The 18549-nt window shown below is 48.7% G+C and overlaps 1 protein-coding gene across 1 annotated transcript in view; it reads right to left on the bottom strand.

Annotated features, from left to right (window-relative positions):
* The window catches only part of SYT17 (synaptotagmin 17), a 68288-nt gene that overhangs the window by 29466 nt on the left and 20273 nt on the right, over positions 1–18549 (bottom strand). Inside the window, exons 4-5 of the mRNA XM_055089745.1 lie at positions 15419–15567; positions 12021–12640 (exon numbers count right to left, since the gene is read on the bottom strand). Coding sequence (XP_054945720.1) covers positions 12021–12640; positions 15419–15567 — 769 coding nt within the window. The remainder of the gene's footprint in view (positions 1–12020; positions 12641–15418; positions 15568–18549) is intronic.

Raw genomic sequence — 18549 nt, forward strand, 5'->3', positions numbered from 1 at the left:
GCTGAGCCTGCGCATCCGGAGCCTGTGCTCTGCAATGGGAGAGGCCACAGCAGTGAGAGGCCCGCGTACCACAAAAAAAAAAAAAAGAAAAAACAAAAAACACCTATCAAGTTCCTTCTAAGTGCCAAAGATACAGAGAATAAATAACAAAAGCTGATGTTATGGAGGGTCTGGCTAAGCCTTTAGCTGTGCATGGACAGAATGTGGAGGGGGACTTTTCCTGTTGATGCCAGAACTGGCTGCCTGGGCCCAAAGCTGGGGACTAGAGAGAGGCAGCAAGGGGCTGGCAAAAACTGGGCCCAACACCTCCCTCCGGGATTTTTAGGAGGCAGAGACCTGGTCCTGCAGTTTTCAAAACCATCCTCCTTTCCCACCTCTATAAGCAGAAGGGAGGTACTGGCCGAGTGGGGAGAGCTGGGCATTTTCCCTGCCCACCCACTCAAAACCGAGAGAGATGGCTGCCAAGAGGGTCACTTGCAAACATCAGGCTCCTCCTCAAGAAGGGGAGACCGGCGCCTTTTTCTCCATGGGCATCCACTTAGCCAGGGGTCTTGCTCATCTGCTTTGCACCTTCCTGCCCAGAGGAAAGAAGAATGGAGAGGGGAGGGGGAACATGGAAGATCCAGCACTCGGAGCCTTCGACGTGGCAAGGTTAAGTGTGGTGATGCTGAGGGTGCAACCCAGCCCCCGGCCCTGACCAGCCCTCAGACTCTCTGGCCCACAGAGTCTCAGGCCACCAGGGTCCTCTTGAAACCCAGTCCCCCTAAAACTGAGTTCCTCTGCTGAGTTTATGATTAACTCTCTCTATCCAAAACTTTCTTTTCCTGAACCTGTTCCCCTCAAGATTGAGGACTACCAAAGAAAAGGGGGGATGGGAACCATATACAAGCCCCTTTGAAGTAAAAGCCTTTTGCTTTAGTTTCTCAGGCCTCCCTTTGATTCTCTAAAGGCTGGCTCAAGACTTCATGATTAGGAAACGTGAAGATGTAGAAACAGAACAGCTATTGGGCCGGGAAACTGGTACCAATTTAGACTATAAATCTGCCACATAGCAGGATCACCCAACTCCCCGTCCCCTGAAAGACACAGATACAGGCCTGACACACAGTCCTAAGTTGTTTTTATAGGAAGCTGACCCCCTCCAGATGGAAACTGCTGATCGCAAGAACACAGACCCTAGGCTGGTTGAAACCAGAAGGCTGATGATGCTTGAAACTTCACCTTGATGCTGACCAATCCGAGAATTGTGCACGAGCTGATCACACACCCTGCAGCCCCCTCCCTCCCACTGCCTTTAAAACCCCTTCCCTGAAAGCCATTGGAAGTTCGGGTCTTTTGAGCATGAGTTGCCCATTCTCCTTGCTTGGTGCCCTGCAATAAATGCTGTACTTTCCTTCACCACAACCCAGTGTCAGCGGGTTGGCTTTACTGCACACAGGTGAGTCGACCCTGGTTTGGTTTGGTAACACTCTCTCCTCAGATGCATAAGGCAGGCTGGAGGAGCCCGGGGAATTAAGCGCTTCTGGAAACATCTTTCAAACTGTGCCTGCTGGGAGCTGGTGAACACATGCCCCAGCGCCCCCCACCCCTGGGGAAGCCTACACCGAGAGCCCAGGAGGGTCGCGATCCAGATGCCCACAGTGGAAACCTGCCTGATAACACTGGTTCTTCTTGGCATCACCCCCCAAATAAAATACTTGCACTCAAATCTTGATCTCAGGGTCTATTTCTAGGGGAGCTCGACCTAGGCCAATAGATGACTCTCTCAGGGGGCAGTGAGCCCCAGAGAAGGGAGCTGGGATTGGACCATCTGACTAGGGCCCACCCTCCAGGGCTGCTCCTCTCTGAAGGGACCCCAACAGTAAGAGGCCATGGGAGACACTCCCAGGGCTAGAAGTCCACCCACCCACCGCCAGGACGTTCCAAATAGTTGACACATGCCTGCCACCAGGGCCAGCTCCTGAACCCTGCCTGCCAAGTTCTTCAGTGGGGACATTAGCCAGAGAAGCTTCAGCAATAAAGAGAAAACTGTGGCCATGGCAGTGAAGTAAGGAGACAGTCATGCTTCCTTCTCTGAAACTGCACTCCTTCCCACTTCAAGGCCTCCAGCAGTTGTGAAAAGCCACGCTCCACTGTGCATGAGGAGGGCAGGATGAGGGAGGCCAGGCCCCTGAGAATCCTCCCTGGGACTTCTGGAACTTTCGGGAAAGAGGATCTCTTTCCACTGGTGTGGCCCAGCTGGCAGGAGGTAAGCCCGGGTTTTGCTTCCCTGGGGAAAGGGCCTTCCTGAGAAGAAAGGCAACGGACAAAGGCGGCGCTGAGGAACATTCCAGCTGAGAGATTCCCAGGATACAACCTGGACCCCAGACTCAGTGGAGCCTGGAGCCCACACAACCACAGACTTTCCTCTTTGACCAAAGCCAGTCTGTGATGGGTTCTGTTGGCTGTAACCAACATTTTGGAAGCCACCTAAGAAAGTAAATCTCTTACTTCAGAGTCATGCAATTTTTCTTCTATTGCTCAATCAGAACAGCAGTCCCCACACTGACAATCAACTTGGTTACCAAATCAGACTGTCCTTTGGCCTCTTCCAAAGATCCAATCAGTTTGGTGCTCCTGAAGAAGGCCACCAGCTCACCCCTCAGACTCTGAAGGCTCTCCTAAGGGGCTCCAAGCAAACACAGAATTCCTCTGAATGGCTCCAAAGGTGGAAAGAAACAAGATACACACTGATATAAAAATCTGGGTATACGTATGAGAAATACAGTCTAATCACATCCAAGTTACACGGGGTAAGTCAATTTACAAAGTCCTCAGCCAGGACTTCCTCCTAAATAGATTATTTCATAGCGGTTATGGATATGAGCTTGCTGTCAGTATCAGGTTCAAGTCCCTACTCCAGCTGTGCAATTTTGGGTAAGTTTCTTAACCTTCCTGAGGCTCAGGGTCTCCATCTGTAAAATGCAGGTGCCAGTGCCATCTATCTGGTGAAGAATCATTAAGTATTACACCGAGCCCAGGGTCTGGTACATGATAAGAACCAGAACACGCTTATTGCCACCACCTCTGACTCTTATGCTGCAAAGGCAACACACACAGACTTCACTTCCTAAGCCACAGGGCCCTGAATTATAGGCACTGAAGGTCTAAAAGGTGTTCCTTTGGACAAAGCAAATCTCACATTAAAGCAGTTTTCAGAAACATAAATATCCAGCAGCCAGATGTGCAAATATCACTTTTGACTAAGCACATTTTCTTTTTCTGGGCTCAAATCAAACATTGTTCCTCAGCAGGCGATGTGGCTTTGTAATAAAAGATACTACACCCCACATGACTCAGAATTATCCCCCAAGAACATCTAAGAGCACGCTACACGGAGCCTGCTCCTTTCCCAGATGGCTCCATAAAATACCATCCTAATGGCAGCCTATATCGGGCTTGCAGGCAGCCAGGCCAGCTCATTAAACCAACACAGCAGCCGACCAGCGAGACCACATCTCAGACCTGTTTGTCCAGCTGCAACAGCCAAGCCCCTTCAACATTCCACTGGCCACCCAAGTGCCTCCCAGAATGAGGTCCGCAGTTCACTTACGTCAGACTCTCCCAGCACATTCACTCAAGTGCAGGTTCACCCAGGACTTAAGAAATCGGAATCCAGGAGGCTGACGTCTGGGAACCACACAGGCACAGCTCCTGGCTGATTCTGATGCTCGGGAAGTAAGACAACAGCAGCATCCGCTGTTTGAGAATCCCCCCTCTGTTTGAGAGCCCTCATTTACAGCACCCCTGAAGCTGGAGTGTAAAGGCTAAGGGCTGGCTCTGAGGATCAAAGACTCTGCCTTCAAACTCTCCCAAGCTGGGCACTTGTCCGCTCCCCCTCCCACCTGGAAGCCTGCAGGATATTACTCCTCACTGGTGTTCCCCAACATTTTCTTATGAACGTTATCAAATACAGAGAAGCTGAAATAACTGTACACTGAACCCCTTTAAATATATCACCGAGCTCGTACAATGAACAGTTATTAATTCTGCAACTAATATTTTGAAAATATGCTATATTTGCTTTATCGCATATCTATCAATCTTTTTCTGAGAGCATTTTAAAGTAAGTTGCAGGTACTAGTGACCTGAACACTTCAGCAGGCATATCATTAACCAGAATTTGATGTTTATGGCTCTTTTATTTTTCAGATAAAATTTATATGCAATGAAATGTGCAAACCTTAAGTGATGAGTTTGACAAATGCATACACCTGTGTATCCAACGCCCTATCACTATTAGTCTAGAAACTTCCCTTTGGCCCCCTTCCAGTCAATCCCCTTCCCCAGTCACAACCACTGTTTTGATTTTTCACCATAGATTAGTTTTGTCGTTTCTTGAACTTTATATATATGCAATCATCTATATGGGCTCTCTTGGGTCTGATTTCTATTTCTCATAATGGTTGTCAGCAGGATGTTCTACTTAGCATAATGTTTGTGACATTCATCCATGCTGTATCAGTCCTTTTTCCTTCTTATTGCTGAATAATGTTCCATTATATGAATATACCATAGTTTATTATCCTTTATCCTGTTGATGGACACCTGGGCAATTTCTAGTTTGGGGCTATTACATGTAGAGCTTCTTTGAATATGCATGTACAAGTTTTTGTGTGGACATAACATTTTCATTTCTCTTGGGAGTGGCACTGCTGGATCGTGGGGTAGATATCGGTTTAGTTTTACAAGAAACCACTAGAATTTCTTCCTAAGTGGTTACATCACATGATATACCCACAGCACTGCCTGAGAGTTCCAGTGGCTCCATATCTTCACCAACATTGGATGTTGTCAGTCTTTGTGATTTTAGACATTCTGGTAGGTGGGTTGTAGTGGTATCTCACTAAGGTTTTAACCTGCATTTCTCTGATGGATAATGAAGTTGAGCACTTTTCTATGTGCTTTTAGACCATTTGCATGAGTCTTCTTCTGTGAAACATCTGTTCAAATTTGTTGCCCATTTAAAAATTGGATTTTGTCTTTTATTTTTGAGTCATTGGAGGTTTTTTTTTTCTTTCGCTTTTTTTAAATTGGGGTTATAGTTGCTTTATGATGTTATGTTAGTTGGAGTTCTTTATATATTTTGGAAATAAGTACTTGTGGGTCCCCCAGGAACAGTTCTCTCCAGGCAGCCTGGCTGGGTCACTCCTCCTTCTCAAAATACTCCAAGGCTTCCCATCACCCATAGGAATAAAATCCAAGTCTTTACCTCAGCCTACAAGATCAATGTGATGGGGCCTTTTAAGCCAGTTCAACCTCAACTCCTGCTGCTCTCCCCTCACTCACTCTCCTCCAGCCTTCAACACACTCTGCCTCAGGGCCTTTGCACTTCCTGTACTCACTGTTTGGAATGCTCTTCCCCTGGACATCCTCCAGGCTCACTCCCTCAACCCTTCCAGCTCTCTACTTAAATGCCATCTCCTCACCCACCTAGAACAGCTTCCCCACTCTCACCACTCAGCCACCCCTCTCCAGCCCCTTATCCTGCTTTATTTTTCCTCCTGGCAGAGACAATGCCAACAGGCATGATGTGTTAATTCATTCACTGAGTATCTCCGTCCACTAGAATGTAAGCTCCATGAGGGCAGGGGCTCTGTTTTGCTTGCTGTAGAGAACCAGTCTAATGTCTTGGTTATGGTACATCACTTTTTAAGCCAAAGAGCCTCAGTTCTACCACTCAGCACAGAAAGATTACTTAACTTCTCTCTGCCCAGTTTCCCCACTTTGTAAAATGGGCCCTTGTGAAGACAGACAAGTGAGCACGTGTAGAACATTGCTTGGCTCATGGTAGACACTCAGGAAACTCAGAGTGAAATTAGTAGCCCCAGCCCCTAGAACATGACAATCACCTAACAAATATTCATTGACTAAATAAACAGATAGTTTATATATGTACAATATTTTTATTGTATATTTATAATGTACAGTATATTTATAATTTTCCTCAATTCGAGGGACTTTCACAGCCAGAAGCTACTTTCTCCTGAGAAGAGTTTATAGCCCTAGAGATGCACTGCAAGGGAGTGGGCAGCAGGTACCATGTCTCCACTTGACACGAGCAAACCAAGACCTACGAGGTTACATGACTCCAGTCGCAAGGGAACTAGTGAAAGGGCTGGAACAAGAACTCTGGTTCCTCCTAATGCTCTGTGAGGTTCTGGCATGCCCACGGGACCTCTGCTCTTTCCACCTCCCTCCCCCTTCCTTCCCTCCCCAAACCACATGATCTCAAGGGAAAATGAACGTCCTTCATCCTGAATATTTTTCTGGCTCAAAAAAAGGCTGAAGAAATAACTGCACACCCCTGTTCATAGCAGCATTATTCACAGTAACCAAAACGTGGAAGCAACCAAGCATCCATCAATGGATGCATGAAAAAACAAACAAAACGTGGTCTATCCACACAGTGGAATATTACACAGCCTTCAAAAGGAAGGAAATCCTGCTACATGCTACAACGTGGATGAACCTTGAGGACATCATGCTAAGTGAAATAAACCAGCCCCAAAGAGACAAATATTGTGTCATTCCACTTATAGGAGGTACCCAAAGTAGTCAAACAGAAAGTAGAGTGGTGGTTGCCAGGGGCTGGGGCCAGTGGGGTGTGGGGAGCTATTGTTTAATGGGGACAGAGTTTCATTTCTTGCAAGATGAAAAGAGTTCTGGATGTGGGTGGGGGGTGAGGACGTGTGTGTATGTACTCAATACCACTGAAAGATGGTTAATTTTATGTTATGTGTGTTTTGTCACAATTATTAATGATTTTTTAAAAGAGAGTTGAGACTACATGGATTTCACCTCTAAATGGCCAAAGTATCAATTCACTTCAATCCACTTGTATGAGAGAATTTCTCTCAGCAGCCACTATAACTCCATACCACATCAATCACACCACACACTTCGGTATTTCTATGTCTTCATTTCCATTATCTTTTGGCCCAGCGTTCTCAGTGTGACCAAAACATCTGCAGTAGATCCATTAGCTGCTAATTTCCTGAATGTCAAGATCAAAGACACAATGTTCAAAGGCACAAAACAACTGGGACATTCTGCCGTGAGCCAGAAGATGCCTATATGCTGGCCCTACAAGCCAGCAATCTATACGTCCCCACGGGGTCTCCACGGTAGAGACTGTAGAACTAATAAACCCTCAGTCGCTCTGACCCACATACCCCCACCCGCGAAGTCAGGCTGAAAACGAGAAACTGCTTCCCCCCACGCCGCCCCCGCCGCCCACGCAGCTGCATCTTCGGAGGCTCTGGTGAAGGCAGACGCCTGCCTCCAATGGAAATCAGCGGTGATGGCCAACCTAACGGTCTGGGCGCACTGTGTGAGGATTACGTTTTCTGTCTCCAATGCAGGCCTATTTTGCTTGATGTGGATTTTTGTTCAAAACCGGTATCTCCTTTTTCACATTTGGAATGAAAACCAAAGCAGCTACCTGGAGATCTGCCCCTCACGTCATCTTCCCCTTGGCCCGACCCCGACCCCTGACAACTGTCTCTCCCTGGAAAACCCTCCTTCCCCAACAGGGAACAGCCCAGCTCCCGTCTTGCCTGTCATGGCAGACCCTGCTCCGTCCCCCCAACCTCCATCCTCCCCTTCACCCCACAGCAGGCTTTCTCAGCCTCAGCACTGTGGACATCTTGGGCCGGATCATTCTGTGTTGTAGGGTTTATCCTGTGCATTGTGGGATGTTTAGCAGCATCTCTAGTCTCTACCCACCAGAGGCCAGCAGCACTCTCCCATCCACCAAACCCAAAACGTCTCCCAGCACTGACAAATGTCCTGGGACCAAAACTGTCCCTGTTCAGAACCACTGTTCCATAGTATAGAGGCTTCAGGGAGGCCCAGGGCTGCCCGGCTGAAAATCGGATTTCCCAGTAGGGTCCCCGCCAATGACTGACAATGTGGGCTGGCTGGCTCCCTTGTCTGAAGGAGGAAATGCTGCAATGAGATCCAGGACCCAGAGTCCCCTCCCCACCACACACCAGGCTGAGGCTCAGCCTTGTTTGGCTGTCACCCTTCACCTAGACCACTTCACACCCACCCCTGCAGGGTTTTCTCTTGCATCCCATTTTGGGTTGAACTGTATCCCCCAAAGGTGTGTTGACCTCCTAGCCCCCAGTACCTCAGAATGTGACCTTATTTGGAAATAGGGTCGTACCAGATGTGATTATTGAAGATGAGGTCATCCTGGAGTAGGGTGGGCCCCTAATCCAACATGACTGATGTTCTTACAAGAAAAGACACAGACACACACACAGAGAAGGCAGGCTATGTGAGGGGGAGGCAGAGATGAGAGTGATGCAGCTATAAGCCCAGACTGCCAACAACCAGAAGCTAGAAATAGGCAAGGAAGGATCCCCTCTAGGTTTCAGAGGAAGCACGGTTCTGCCAGCACCTTGATCTTCGACTTAGCCTCCAAACTCTGCGACAATACATTTCTGTAGTTTTAAGCCACCCGATTTGTGGTGCTTTGTCACAGCAGCCCTAAGGAAACGAATCCACACTGAAATCCTATCTCAGGCTCTGCTTCTCGGGACCCCAACTGCAGACAGCTGACCTTCCCACTCAAAGAGTATGAATTCCAGAGCAAGCTTGAGATGGCAGATATGAGTCCATTCTTCCCTCAATTTCCATGAGCCTTTCTTTACATGAGAAGGAAGAAGAAGAAGGAAGGGAGGAAGGGGGGAGGAAGGGAAGAAGGAAATTTACTGTTCCAGGGGCAGGGGAGAGAGCGGTGAGCAAACAGACAAAAGTCACTGCCCTCACAGGGTTCACATACTAGCAGGGGAGACAGACCATAAAACGTACGGTCTACGGATGATGACAAGTGCCATAGAGAAAAATAAAGCAGGAGAAGGGCACAGGGAGTGCCCGGGGCGGGGGCTGCCTCTGGCGTCTGATACATATGCTCCCATGCTCCTGTCTGGGCGAGGTCTCAGCTCAGGCAGAGAGCAGCGCACCTGGTGCGTGCACACCAGCACACATGGGCTCCTTCTCTTTTCTGCCCTAGCCCTTCTGTGAGGTTTCGGGAGCCCACCTGGCCAGTGTGCTAGGACGGGGTCCACGCCCATCCCAGTAACAGAACGGCCACCTTCAGAACCACCACTGGCTTTGACGTTCCCTCCTTCCCTGTCTCCTCCTCGGCCCTCACTCCTGCTTCTTTGGATCACCTCCTAAATTAACGATCTGCACCCAGGCCCCTGCCTTGGCCTCAGCTTTCAGGAGAAACAAACCAGGGCAGATGGGCCAGGAAGCCTTTCCATTTCAGGCAAGGTAACCTTTCAGCCAAGACCTAAAAGAGCCAAGGTATGGGGATGTCCAGATTCTCTACCTCCGGGGCCTTCCACTGATGTGAAGAGGGGAGCTGGCAATTTGGAATTTATTTTGTCAGGTGGGCCTCCCTCTTTCAACATAATTTTCTTGAAAGTTGAAAACCGAATGATATCAAATATCGAGGAGGATACAAAGAAAGCACCATATATATCCTGATCGTGTGACGGGAAAGTGGATTTGGGATTACAGCAGACATTGCCAACATCGTGCCCACCTTCTTCTGACCGTGACCACTTCAGCCTGCCAGCTCCTGCGCTTTTTTTGCATTTGTGGATATCAAAAGTCTCTGTACCTGCCAGCATAACAGGACAGAAATACCAGGAAATGAACCTCCCCATCCCCCCAGCCCTCATTCAGTGGCTGAGAGGAGGTGCTGTACAAAGACCCCGGCTCCCTCACCCCTCAGGTGGAAAGGCTCTTCGGTGTGTGTGTGACACTGGCTCCCAGTTCCCCCAGCAGGTTTCAGCTCCAGTCACCCACAGTGGTGGTGGCTCAATAACTGCACCCTTCATGCGACTTTCCCACCCCCTCCTGGTGTTTCCTCTGGTGTCACCTCCCTATTAAATGACTTCCCCTGCCTCGGGGTCTTCTTTTTCTTGGGGAATCCAAACTAAGAGAGTGATAGCTTTGAAGATGTGTACACACACACACACACACACACACACAGTGGAACAGCCCCTCCAGTCCTCATGTTTAACACCTGCACCCCAAATGTGATGCTAGCTCATCAAATCCCTGGCCAGTAGAGCTCAGCTTTAGAAGCACCTTGATGTATTTGATGCAAAATAACCCCATCTGCATTACACAGGATCACTGTCCGGGCGTGGATGGTCTAGACCAGCCTCCAACTGGTGGGGTTTTTTCCTTCCCGTACACTCCCCTCATATCTTTTCTTTTGCCCCCCCACAGTGGGGGCAGTGCTGTCCTCCAGCCCACAGAATGCCCAAGGGAGGGACCCTAAAAGCCCACTGGTGGGACAGCCTGGTCCATGGGTGGCTCCCCAAGCAGCCAATTGCTCTTCCCTGGGCTGGAAGAGGGAAGGAAGCTAATCTCACAATTTGCCTGAAAAACATCCATCTATCATCCCGTTCTTCAGCCTTCATTTTATTTTTCCCAAAGCAATTTCTGAAAGTCAAAATGACTGATAGCTTCATACCCTGGACAATCACTCTCCTTAGTAAATAACCCAGCATCAATGACAAAAAGCTCCCAGGGCAGTGGTGGCTACATGAACCCATACACATGATAAAATTTCATAGAACTACACACACACACACACACACACACACACACACACACACGGCGGTGCATGTGAAAACTGGTGAAAAGTTGCATAGGGTCTGTAGTTTAGTTACCAACATCAGTTTTCTGGTATCACTAATGCACTCAGATCGTATCAGATTTATCATCGGGGAAGCTGGATGAAGAATACACAGGACTCTCTGTACTGTTCTTGCAACTTGTTGGGAGTCAAAAATTATTTAAAAAACCAAAGGTTTTAAAAATGCAAAAAAGAAAAAGTTAAATACTGAGATAAAAATAATCACTTTTTTAAAAGCTCCCAAGAGGAGACGCTGCCAACCCACCCCTTACCTGAGAACTGGGAATCAGCGCCTTCCACCAGTGTCCGCCTTTCACCAAGTCGACCTCGCACAAAGGCACGGCCACCTTGCCGAACACACACACACACACACACACACACACACAGTGGAACAGCCCCTCCAGTCCTCATGTTTAACACCTGCACCCCAAATGTGATGCTAGCTCATCAAATCCCTGGCCAGTAGAGCTCAGCTTTAGAAGCACCTTGATGTATTTGATGCAAAATAACCCCATCTGCATTACACAGGATCACTGTCCGGGCGTGGATGGTCTAGACCAGCCTCCAACTGGTGGGGTTTTTTCCTTCCCGTACACTCCCCTCATATCTTTTCTTTTGCCCCCCCACAGTGGGGGCAGTGCTGTCCTCCAGCCCACAGAATGCCCAAGGGAGGGACCCTAAAAGCCCACTGGTGGGACAGCCTGGTCCATGGGTGGCTCCCCAAGCAGCCAATTGCTCTTCCCTGGGCTGGAAGAGGGAAGGAAGCTAATCTCACAATTTGCCTGAAAAACATCCATCTATCATCCCGTTCTTCAGCCTTCATTTTATTTTTCCCAAAGCAATTTCTGAAAGTCAAAATGACTGATAGCTTCATACCCTGGACAATCACTCTCCTTAGTAAATAACCCAGCATCAATGACAAAAAGCTCCCAGGGCAGTGGTGGCTACATGAACCCATACACATGATAAAATTTCATAGAACTACACACACACACACACACACACACACACACACACACACACACGGCGGTGCATGTGAAAACTGGTGAAAAGTTGCATAGGGTCTGTAGTTTAGTTACCAACATCAGTTTTCTGGTATCACTAATGCACTCAGATCGTATCAGATTTATCATCGGGGAAGCTGGATGAAGAATACACAGGACTCTGTACTGTTCTTGCAACTTGTTGGGAGTCAAAAATTATTTAAAAAACCAAAGGTTTTAAAAATGCAAAAAAGAAAAAGTTAAATACTGAGATAAAAATAATCACTTTTTTAAAAGCTCCCAAGAGGAGACGCTGCCAACCCACCCCTTACCTGAGAACTGGGAATCAGCGCCTTCCACCAGTGTCCGCCTTTCACCAAGTCGACCTCGCACAAAGGCACGGCCACCTTGCCGATGACACAGTGGCGTGAGAACTTATCAAAGTCCAGCACAGTCAGGAGCAGGGTCCTCCTCTGCGCCTCCAGGAAGGGGATCTCGAAGGTGTAGCGCTCCTCGAACACGGGCTTCTGGGTCTTGCGTTTGACCCCGGTCTGCTTGGAGTTCTTCTGGTCCGGCAGGAGGCAGATCTTGACGTAGGGGTTGGAGTGCGCCATGTCCTGGCGCGCGCCGTCGTGGGAGATGGGAGGTGGCAGGTCCCTGGCCTCGATCACGCGCACCGTCAGGTGGTTGTGCAGCAGGTCGTACTGGGTGCTGAAGTGCAGCATGCCCAGCTGGTACTTGGACAGGATCTCTGCGTCCGTCAGAAAGTCCACGTCGTCTCTGTTGGAGCCGAGGGAGTACAGGTGGGGCTCGAACTTTCTGAAATAGTCATCCGGGGTATAGGTCCGTCTGAGCACCGAGGGCTGGATGGGCTCCTTCTTCGCGCTGAGAACACCGAACTCGATGGGTTTAATATCGATGAGTGGGGAGCTGGGTCGTCTGGACTCGAGACCTACACACCCATCAGAAATAACAATGAACACCACACCAAGTACCGGACCGGACCTGGGCCGATCTGTGAGACGGACGACATTTCCCGGATCCTCACACCTGTTCGCTCTGCTTCAGGATGCTCTTTGCCAGGTGCTCTCCACTGCCGGAAATCCTCTTATTTACTCTATGGGAGGCAGCCTGGCGGTACAGCCATCCCCATCGCCATCAACACGGCAGCTAAGCGCCAGGCACTGCCCTAACTGCACTGCGTATATCCAGTCATCTAATCTTCACAAGGTATTAGCCAGTGACTGTTATCTCCACTTTACACGTGAGGAAACAGAAACTTTAAGTCACTCACCAAAGGTCACACAACTAGTAAGAGGAGGAGCCAGGAGTCAAGCCCCACCTGTCTGGCCCCAGAGTCTGGCTCTAACCATTACCCTATACTGCCTCCACTTTCACAGAGTAGGCTCTGGGGCCACAGTGCCTGGGTCAAATTCCAACCCGGCTACTTCCCAGTGAGTGTGAATCTCTAGTAATGAGCCATGTGACTACAGGCACATTTTACACCCTCGGTTTTCCCATCTGAAACATGGAGTCAATCACAGCACCCATCTCAGGGACTGTGGTGAAGATTCACTGAGCAATGCACAGAGAGGGCTCAGCACAGAGCGTGCACATGGTTAAGAGGCACTAAATGGTAGCTATTACCCATCTTCAAGGATCACATTCACACCTCGTCACTTACGGGGTACCTCTCCCCAGCAAGCAGCAGAGTTCACTGCTCCCAGGTTCATCATTCCAAATCTCTGCTCATCCCTCTATTCTAGCAATGAGCTCATGGCATTCTTTTTTCATTTTTAAAGCACTTAATTGAGGCATGATTGACATACAAAAACCTGTCTATATTTAATATACACAACTTGACGAGTTTGGAGATAAGTTTGCACCCATGACACCGTCACCACAATCTATACCATAAACGTATCCATCACCTTCAAAAGTTTCCTCCTGCCTTCTTTATTTATTTAATTTTATGTGTGCGGTAAGAACATAAGATCTACCCTCTTTTTTAAGTACTCCATACAGTACTGTTAATTTTATGCACTCTGCTGGACAGTGAATCTCCAGAACTTACTCATCTGGCATAAGTGAAACCAACACCTGCCTGGTTCCAGCTCCCCCTGGTAACCATATTCTCCTCTCTGGGCTTAGGAGTTTGATTACGAGATGCCTCATATTAGTAGGATTGGTATTTGTCCTTTCATGGCATCTTGTTAATTGCCCAAAGCCTGTCTTGCTGGCTAAAATCACGAGCCTTTGCCGGTGCGTGGCTGCACTCTCTGATAAATATGTGCTAAATGCAGTCACCTCTGTATAGAGCTGGGCACGAGATTTAGGAATCATCTAGACTAGCGCCATCCAAGAGAAAATAAATGCGAGCCAGATACAGATGTACGAGCCACAAAGGTAACTTAAAATTTTCTGGTAGCCACAATTTTTGAAAACTGCAAAGAAACAGGTGAAATTAATTTTAATATTTTATTTAACCCAATATATCCAAAATATAATCATTTCAATATGCACTCACTATAAAAACATTTTAGTGAGACACTATAAATTCTCTTTTTCACACTGGCTTCAAAAACCATTGGGTATGTAACAGGTGCGGGGCATCTCAGCTCAGCCACATGTGGGTGGTGGCCGCTGTATAGCACAGCACGGGGCAGGTCAGCCCTCTCATTCTACAGATGGAAAGACTGAGGCTACAGAAGCCTGACATCCCCTCCGTTTCACTATTTCAAGCCCTTGAACTTTACTTCCTTCTTCTTCCCCACCTACTCCCGGGAAAGATCAGACATCAATCATTTCCAACTGAGTGGATTAGTTTCATGAATTTAAGCTTTTTCCCGGTTAAGTGAATTTCAGACATCAGCTGAATGAGACAGAGGAGACCCATTTGGGGAGTGACAGGAGGCTGGGAGTCTCCGGGCTTTCTCCTCCCCACCCAAATCATGCCATCTGGTCAAACACACAGGCTATACATCAGAGTGGACAAACTGAGTGGCCTCAGGGATACATTCTGCTTGGGTTTAAAAGTAAGGAAGTTTCATATAAAAACCCGGACTGCCGGTTCCTCTTTCCAAAGATCAGGCAATACAATCCCACATGGCAAGAGCTGAGTAGTAGCTGCCCCCGTCCAATGAGACATCAGCTTCCTAACTGGCTCCAATCCCCACCCTGCCCTAGTACAAGGCCAAGAGTCGGCTGCCATTTGTCATTGCATGGGGGTGCTATTTATCTCTCCCCAACCCTCTGCACTCAGGCACCGACACAATCCATTTGGCCCCTGAAGTCACTTGAATTTGCAAGCCCTGCCGTGTAACATGGTAACCTAACACTTGCCTTTCGGGGTCCGAAACGATATAGGCTGACAATGTCATCAACTGAGCCAATTCAATGAAACTTGTGATCAATACTACAAAAATCAATCAAAATGATCGCTTCTTACTGAACTTGGAAGAAATCAGGTGCGATGCGCTCCTCTGTCACACTGCCATTATCTCTGTCATCTTGTCTCCTGGACTGTCACACCACTCCACCCCCTCCCCAGAGATGACCCCGTCCTTCGCGCCTTTCCCGGGGATGCACCTGAGTGTCTGGGAACGCCAGCTTTCTCCATTTGTCCTGGGGACCCAGATAACGGGGGTGTACTTCACGGACTCTGAGTGGCAGCTGAGCAGCAAGGCTTGCTCGAGCCAAGACCCCTGACAGTCACGGCAGAGAGGCTTACTCGAAATCCTCCGGGTCAGGCTGTACGTAGACTTAGATGCGTCTGAAGACGAGCATCTCCGATCTGGGGAGTTGGTCTGCGGGGTCAGCGGGACTTCACTGGCTGTGTGGACGGAGTCCCCGTCCTTGTCACTGCTCCGGCTGGCCAACCTGTAGGAGAGAAGAGGTCTCAGTGATTGTCAGAGGATCCCCAGGGACTGGCCTCTCTGTCCCGTGGGAGACAGACCCATGGTGAAACTGCTCTCAGACCCAGTTTATGCAACTTGGAATAATACGAATTTGAAATAAACTCTCAATAACGTCTTGCTTGTTGCACAAAATGTGAAATGATATAAATGAATATTTCCCAATTTAGAACAATCTGCCAAGAATTTGCATAATTTCAAAGCTGAGGCTGGGGTCGGGGGAGGGATATATAAACTTATCCAGGATATTGCCACACGGAGGGCGCCACTTTGACTAACCAAGACAAGACCTGTCAATCTTCAGTCTGGAAGGGAGAAGGTGGCTGTTTATATGCATCAGAACTTCTGCAAGTGGCTTCTGGTAAGAAGTGTCCCACTATTTCAACAGTCACTGTGTCTATAACACCTTTAAAAAATATCCTATAACAATGTCACTCAAAGTTTCTTTGAATGGCAAGGCTACGGCTACAAAATGGCCCTGAGAATCAAAGATTTAAGAGCAACATTTTGATGTGTAGAAACAGCTGCGAATTAGCAGCAGCCACAACTCAATGTGCTCCCAATAAGGATGAGAAATGCTGAAAAAAATGGAAAGCACTTCGGGGGGGCGGCGGTATGAGGTAGTAATTAAGAGCTAGCTCAAGGCAAGTCCCTCCCTCTCTCTGTGCCTCCGTCTCCCCATCTGTAAAATGGGACTAATCATAGTACCTGCCTTACCCAGTTGCTGTGAACACTGAGATAACAATATAAAATGCTTAAAACAGTGGTTGGTATGTTGCAGGTAAGTGCTCAATACATTTTAATTGATGTTATTATAGCAGAGGTGGCTTTAAGATCCCCCAATACTCACACAGCTACTAAGGACGCTGGGAGGGGGAAGGAGCGGGGAGACAGCTTGCAAAGCGGCCATGAGATTGACGCTGCCGACAGCAAGCCCCTCAGCCATCACGGCCGTAGACCAATACCTTCAAGACGGCATCCCCCAAATTGACATTTAAACCTGAGGCGAAACTAAAGCCCCTCAGCCACCACGGCCGTAGACCAATACCTTCAAGACGGCATCCCCCAAATTGACATTTAAACCTGAGGCGAAACTAGTCTTGCAAAATGCAACTTTCAGATTCTATAAGGTCTGCAGATGCAGCCTGTGCATGACATGAGACTGATCTGATGTTCCTCCAAAGCTAGGGTCACAGCCAGGACAAATGGGCAGGTTACGGGGTGAAACTCCCAGTCCGTGCTTGCCTCCCGCTCCTGGTGTGTAAAAGGAGAATGGAGCAGATGAATGTGGGGCGTGGAAGGGAGCAGGGGAGAGCACAGAGATGCGATTATACGAGATCAACCCTTCTCTCTCTCCCTTAAATGAAAGCAGCAGCATCTCCCAAGGAAGGCAGGACCAAAACGTGACGGCCACTGGGGCCCCTCCACCTGCATGGCCTGTTTCCCGGCTGTCATACCTCACCGAGGCCGCTGCCTCCACCTGTGAAGTCCTATCAGTCTTCGAGGATCAGCTTAAATGCCATTGCTTCCTGAAGCTTTGGTTGAGTCCTCTCAGACACGCTAGCAGTGTATGCCCAGCCCACCCCTGTCCCTTCTGCAACCATCAAGCCTCCGTGCCCTCTGTTCCTTCCGCCTGGAATGCTCTTCCTGCCCCCGTCACCTGTCTTGTTCCTCCTCATCATTCAGATCTCAGCTGCGACAGCACCTCCTCAGAGAGGCCCCACCCTGTCCCATCACCTTCTCCCACCCCCATCAGTCCTTACCCCTGCACCTTCTTTTTCCCACTTCAGCACATAACTCTTCTTCAGTGTGGCCTGCCTGCTTAGCTTCTGCGTCTGACACTAAGCCACAGCTCCACGCGGGCAGGGGTAGTATCTGCCTTATTCACCACTGCCCTCCTTGCCCTAGCACGGCACCTGGCACGTTTGGGGTGCTCTGATTTATTTTTTTCAGTGAATGGGTGAATGAATACACCTTTCCAGTGGTTCTTATCTGACTTATCTTGTGTCACCCTGATCTGAGTGCACGCCTTGTCACTCCTCCCATAACAGGGTACAGATCTTAACGCTGGGATCTATACTTACTATGATCAAAAGTACCAGGTGCTGAGCACCTACTATGTGCCAGGCACTGTGCTAAATGCTCTGTATGAACCATCATTTCATCCTTGAAACAATACAGGAGTTAGTCGTTATGAACCACCCCCACCCCCTCTACAGACAGGGAAAGGGAGGCCCCAATCGGGTGGAGGGAGGGATGGAGAATTGACCTGCACCACTGTGAGATGGCAGAACCCCAGTGGAATCCAGCAGTACCAGACTCCGGATCACATGCTCCACGCTACAGAGCTGGGTATCCCCTGGGAGGCCAGTAAGAGCCCTGCACTTAGTAAGTACTCAACACATGCTTGTTGGACAAAGAAATAACCTAATTCACTCTTCAGTGAGGGTCTTTCTGGCATTGCCCCAAAAGGAGCCAGTTGGATTGTACCGCTTTTCTGACCCTCACCAGCCCAGCCCAGCCCAAGAAAGCTGGGGGAACCACATGATGGAAGCATATGTGACAATTAATGGTGTGTCCCCCCAAATCACACACACAAAAGGCCAGCTTATCTGCCACATGCCACCCCACAGAGAGGCATGTTCTGTGGTTCTTGGTTCAAATGTCACAGTAGGAACAGCACTATAAAGCCTGTACACTTGACATTTCTACTCCCTGCCTGTTTGATAACATGCAACTGCCTGCTTGGTAAATAAATCTGAGGAAAGCACAAGCTGTAAATTCTCTTTTTGAAGGATTTAACCGGCCTCCCCTTTACAGATTTTTTCTTTCTTTTTTTTTTTTTTTTTTTTGAGGTACGCGGGCCTCTCACTGCTGTGGCCTCTCCCGTTGCGGAGCACAGGCTCCGGACGCGCAGGCTCACTGGCCATGGCTCACGGGCCCAGCC

This window comes from Physeter macrocephalus, chromosome 14, assembly GCF_002837175.3.
Source record: "Physeter macrocephalus isolate SW-GA chromosome 14, ASM283717v5, whole genome shotgun sequence".
Taxonomy (NCBI): domain Eukaryota; kingdom Metazoa; phylum Chordata; class Mammalia; order Artiodactyla; family Physeteridae; genus Physeter; species Physeter macrocephalus.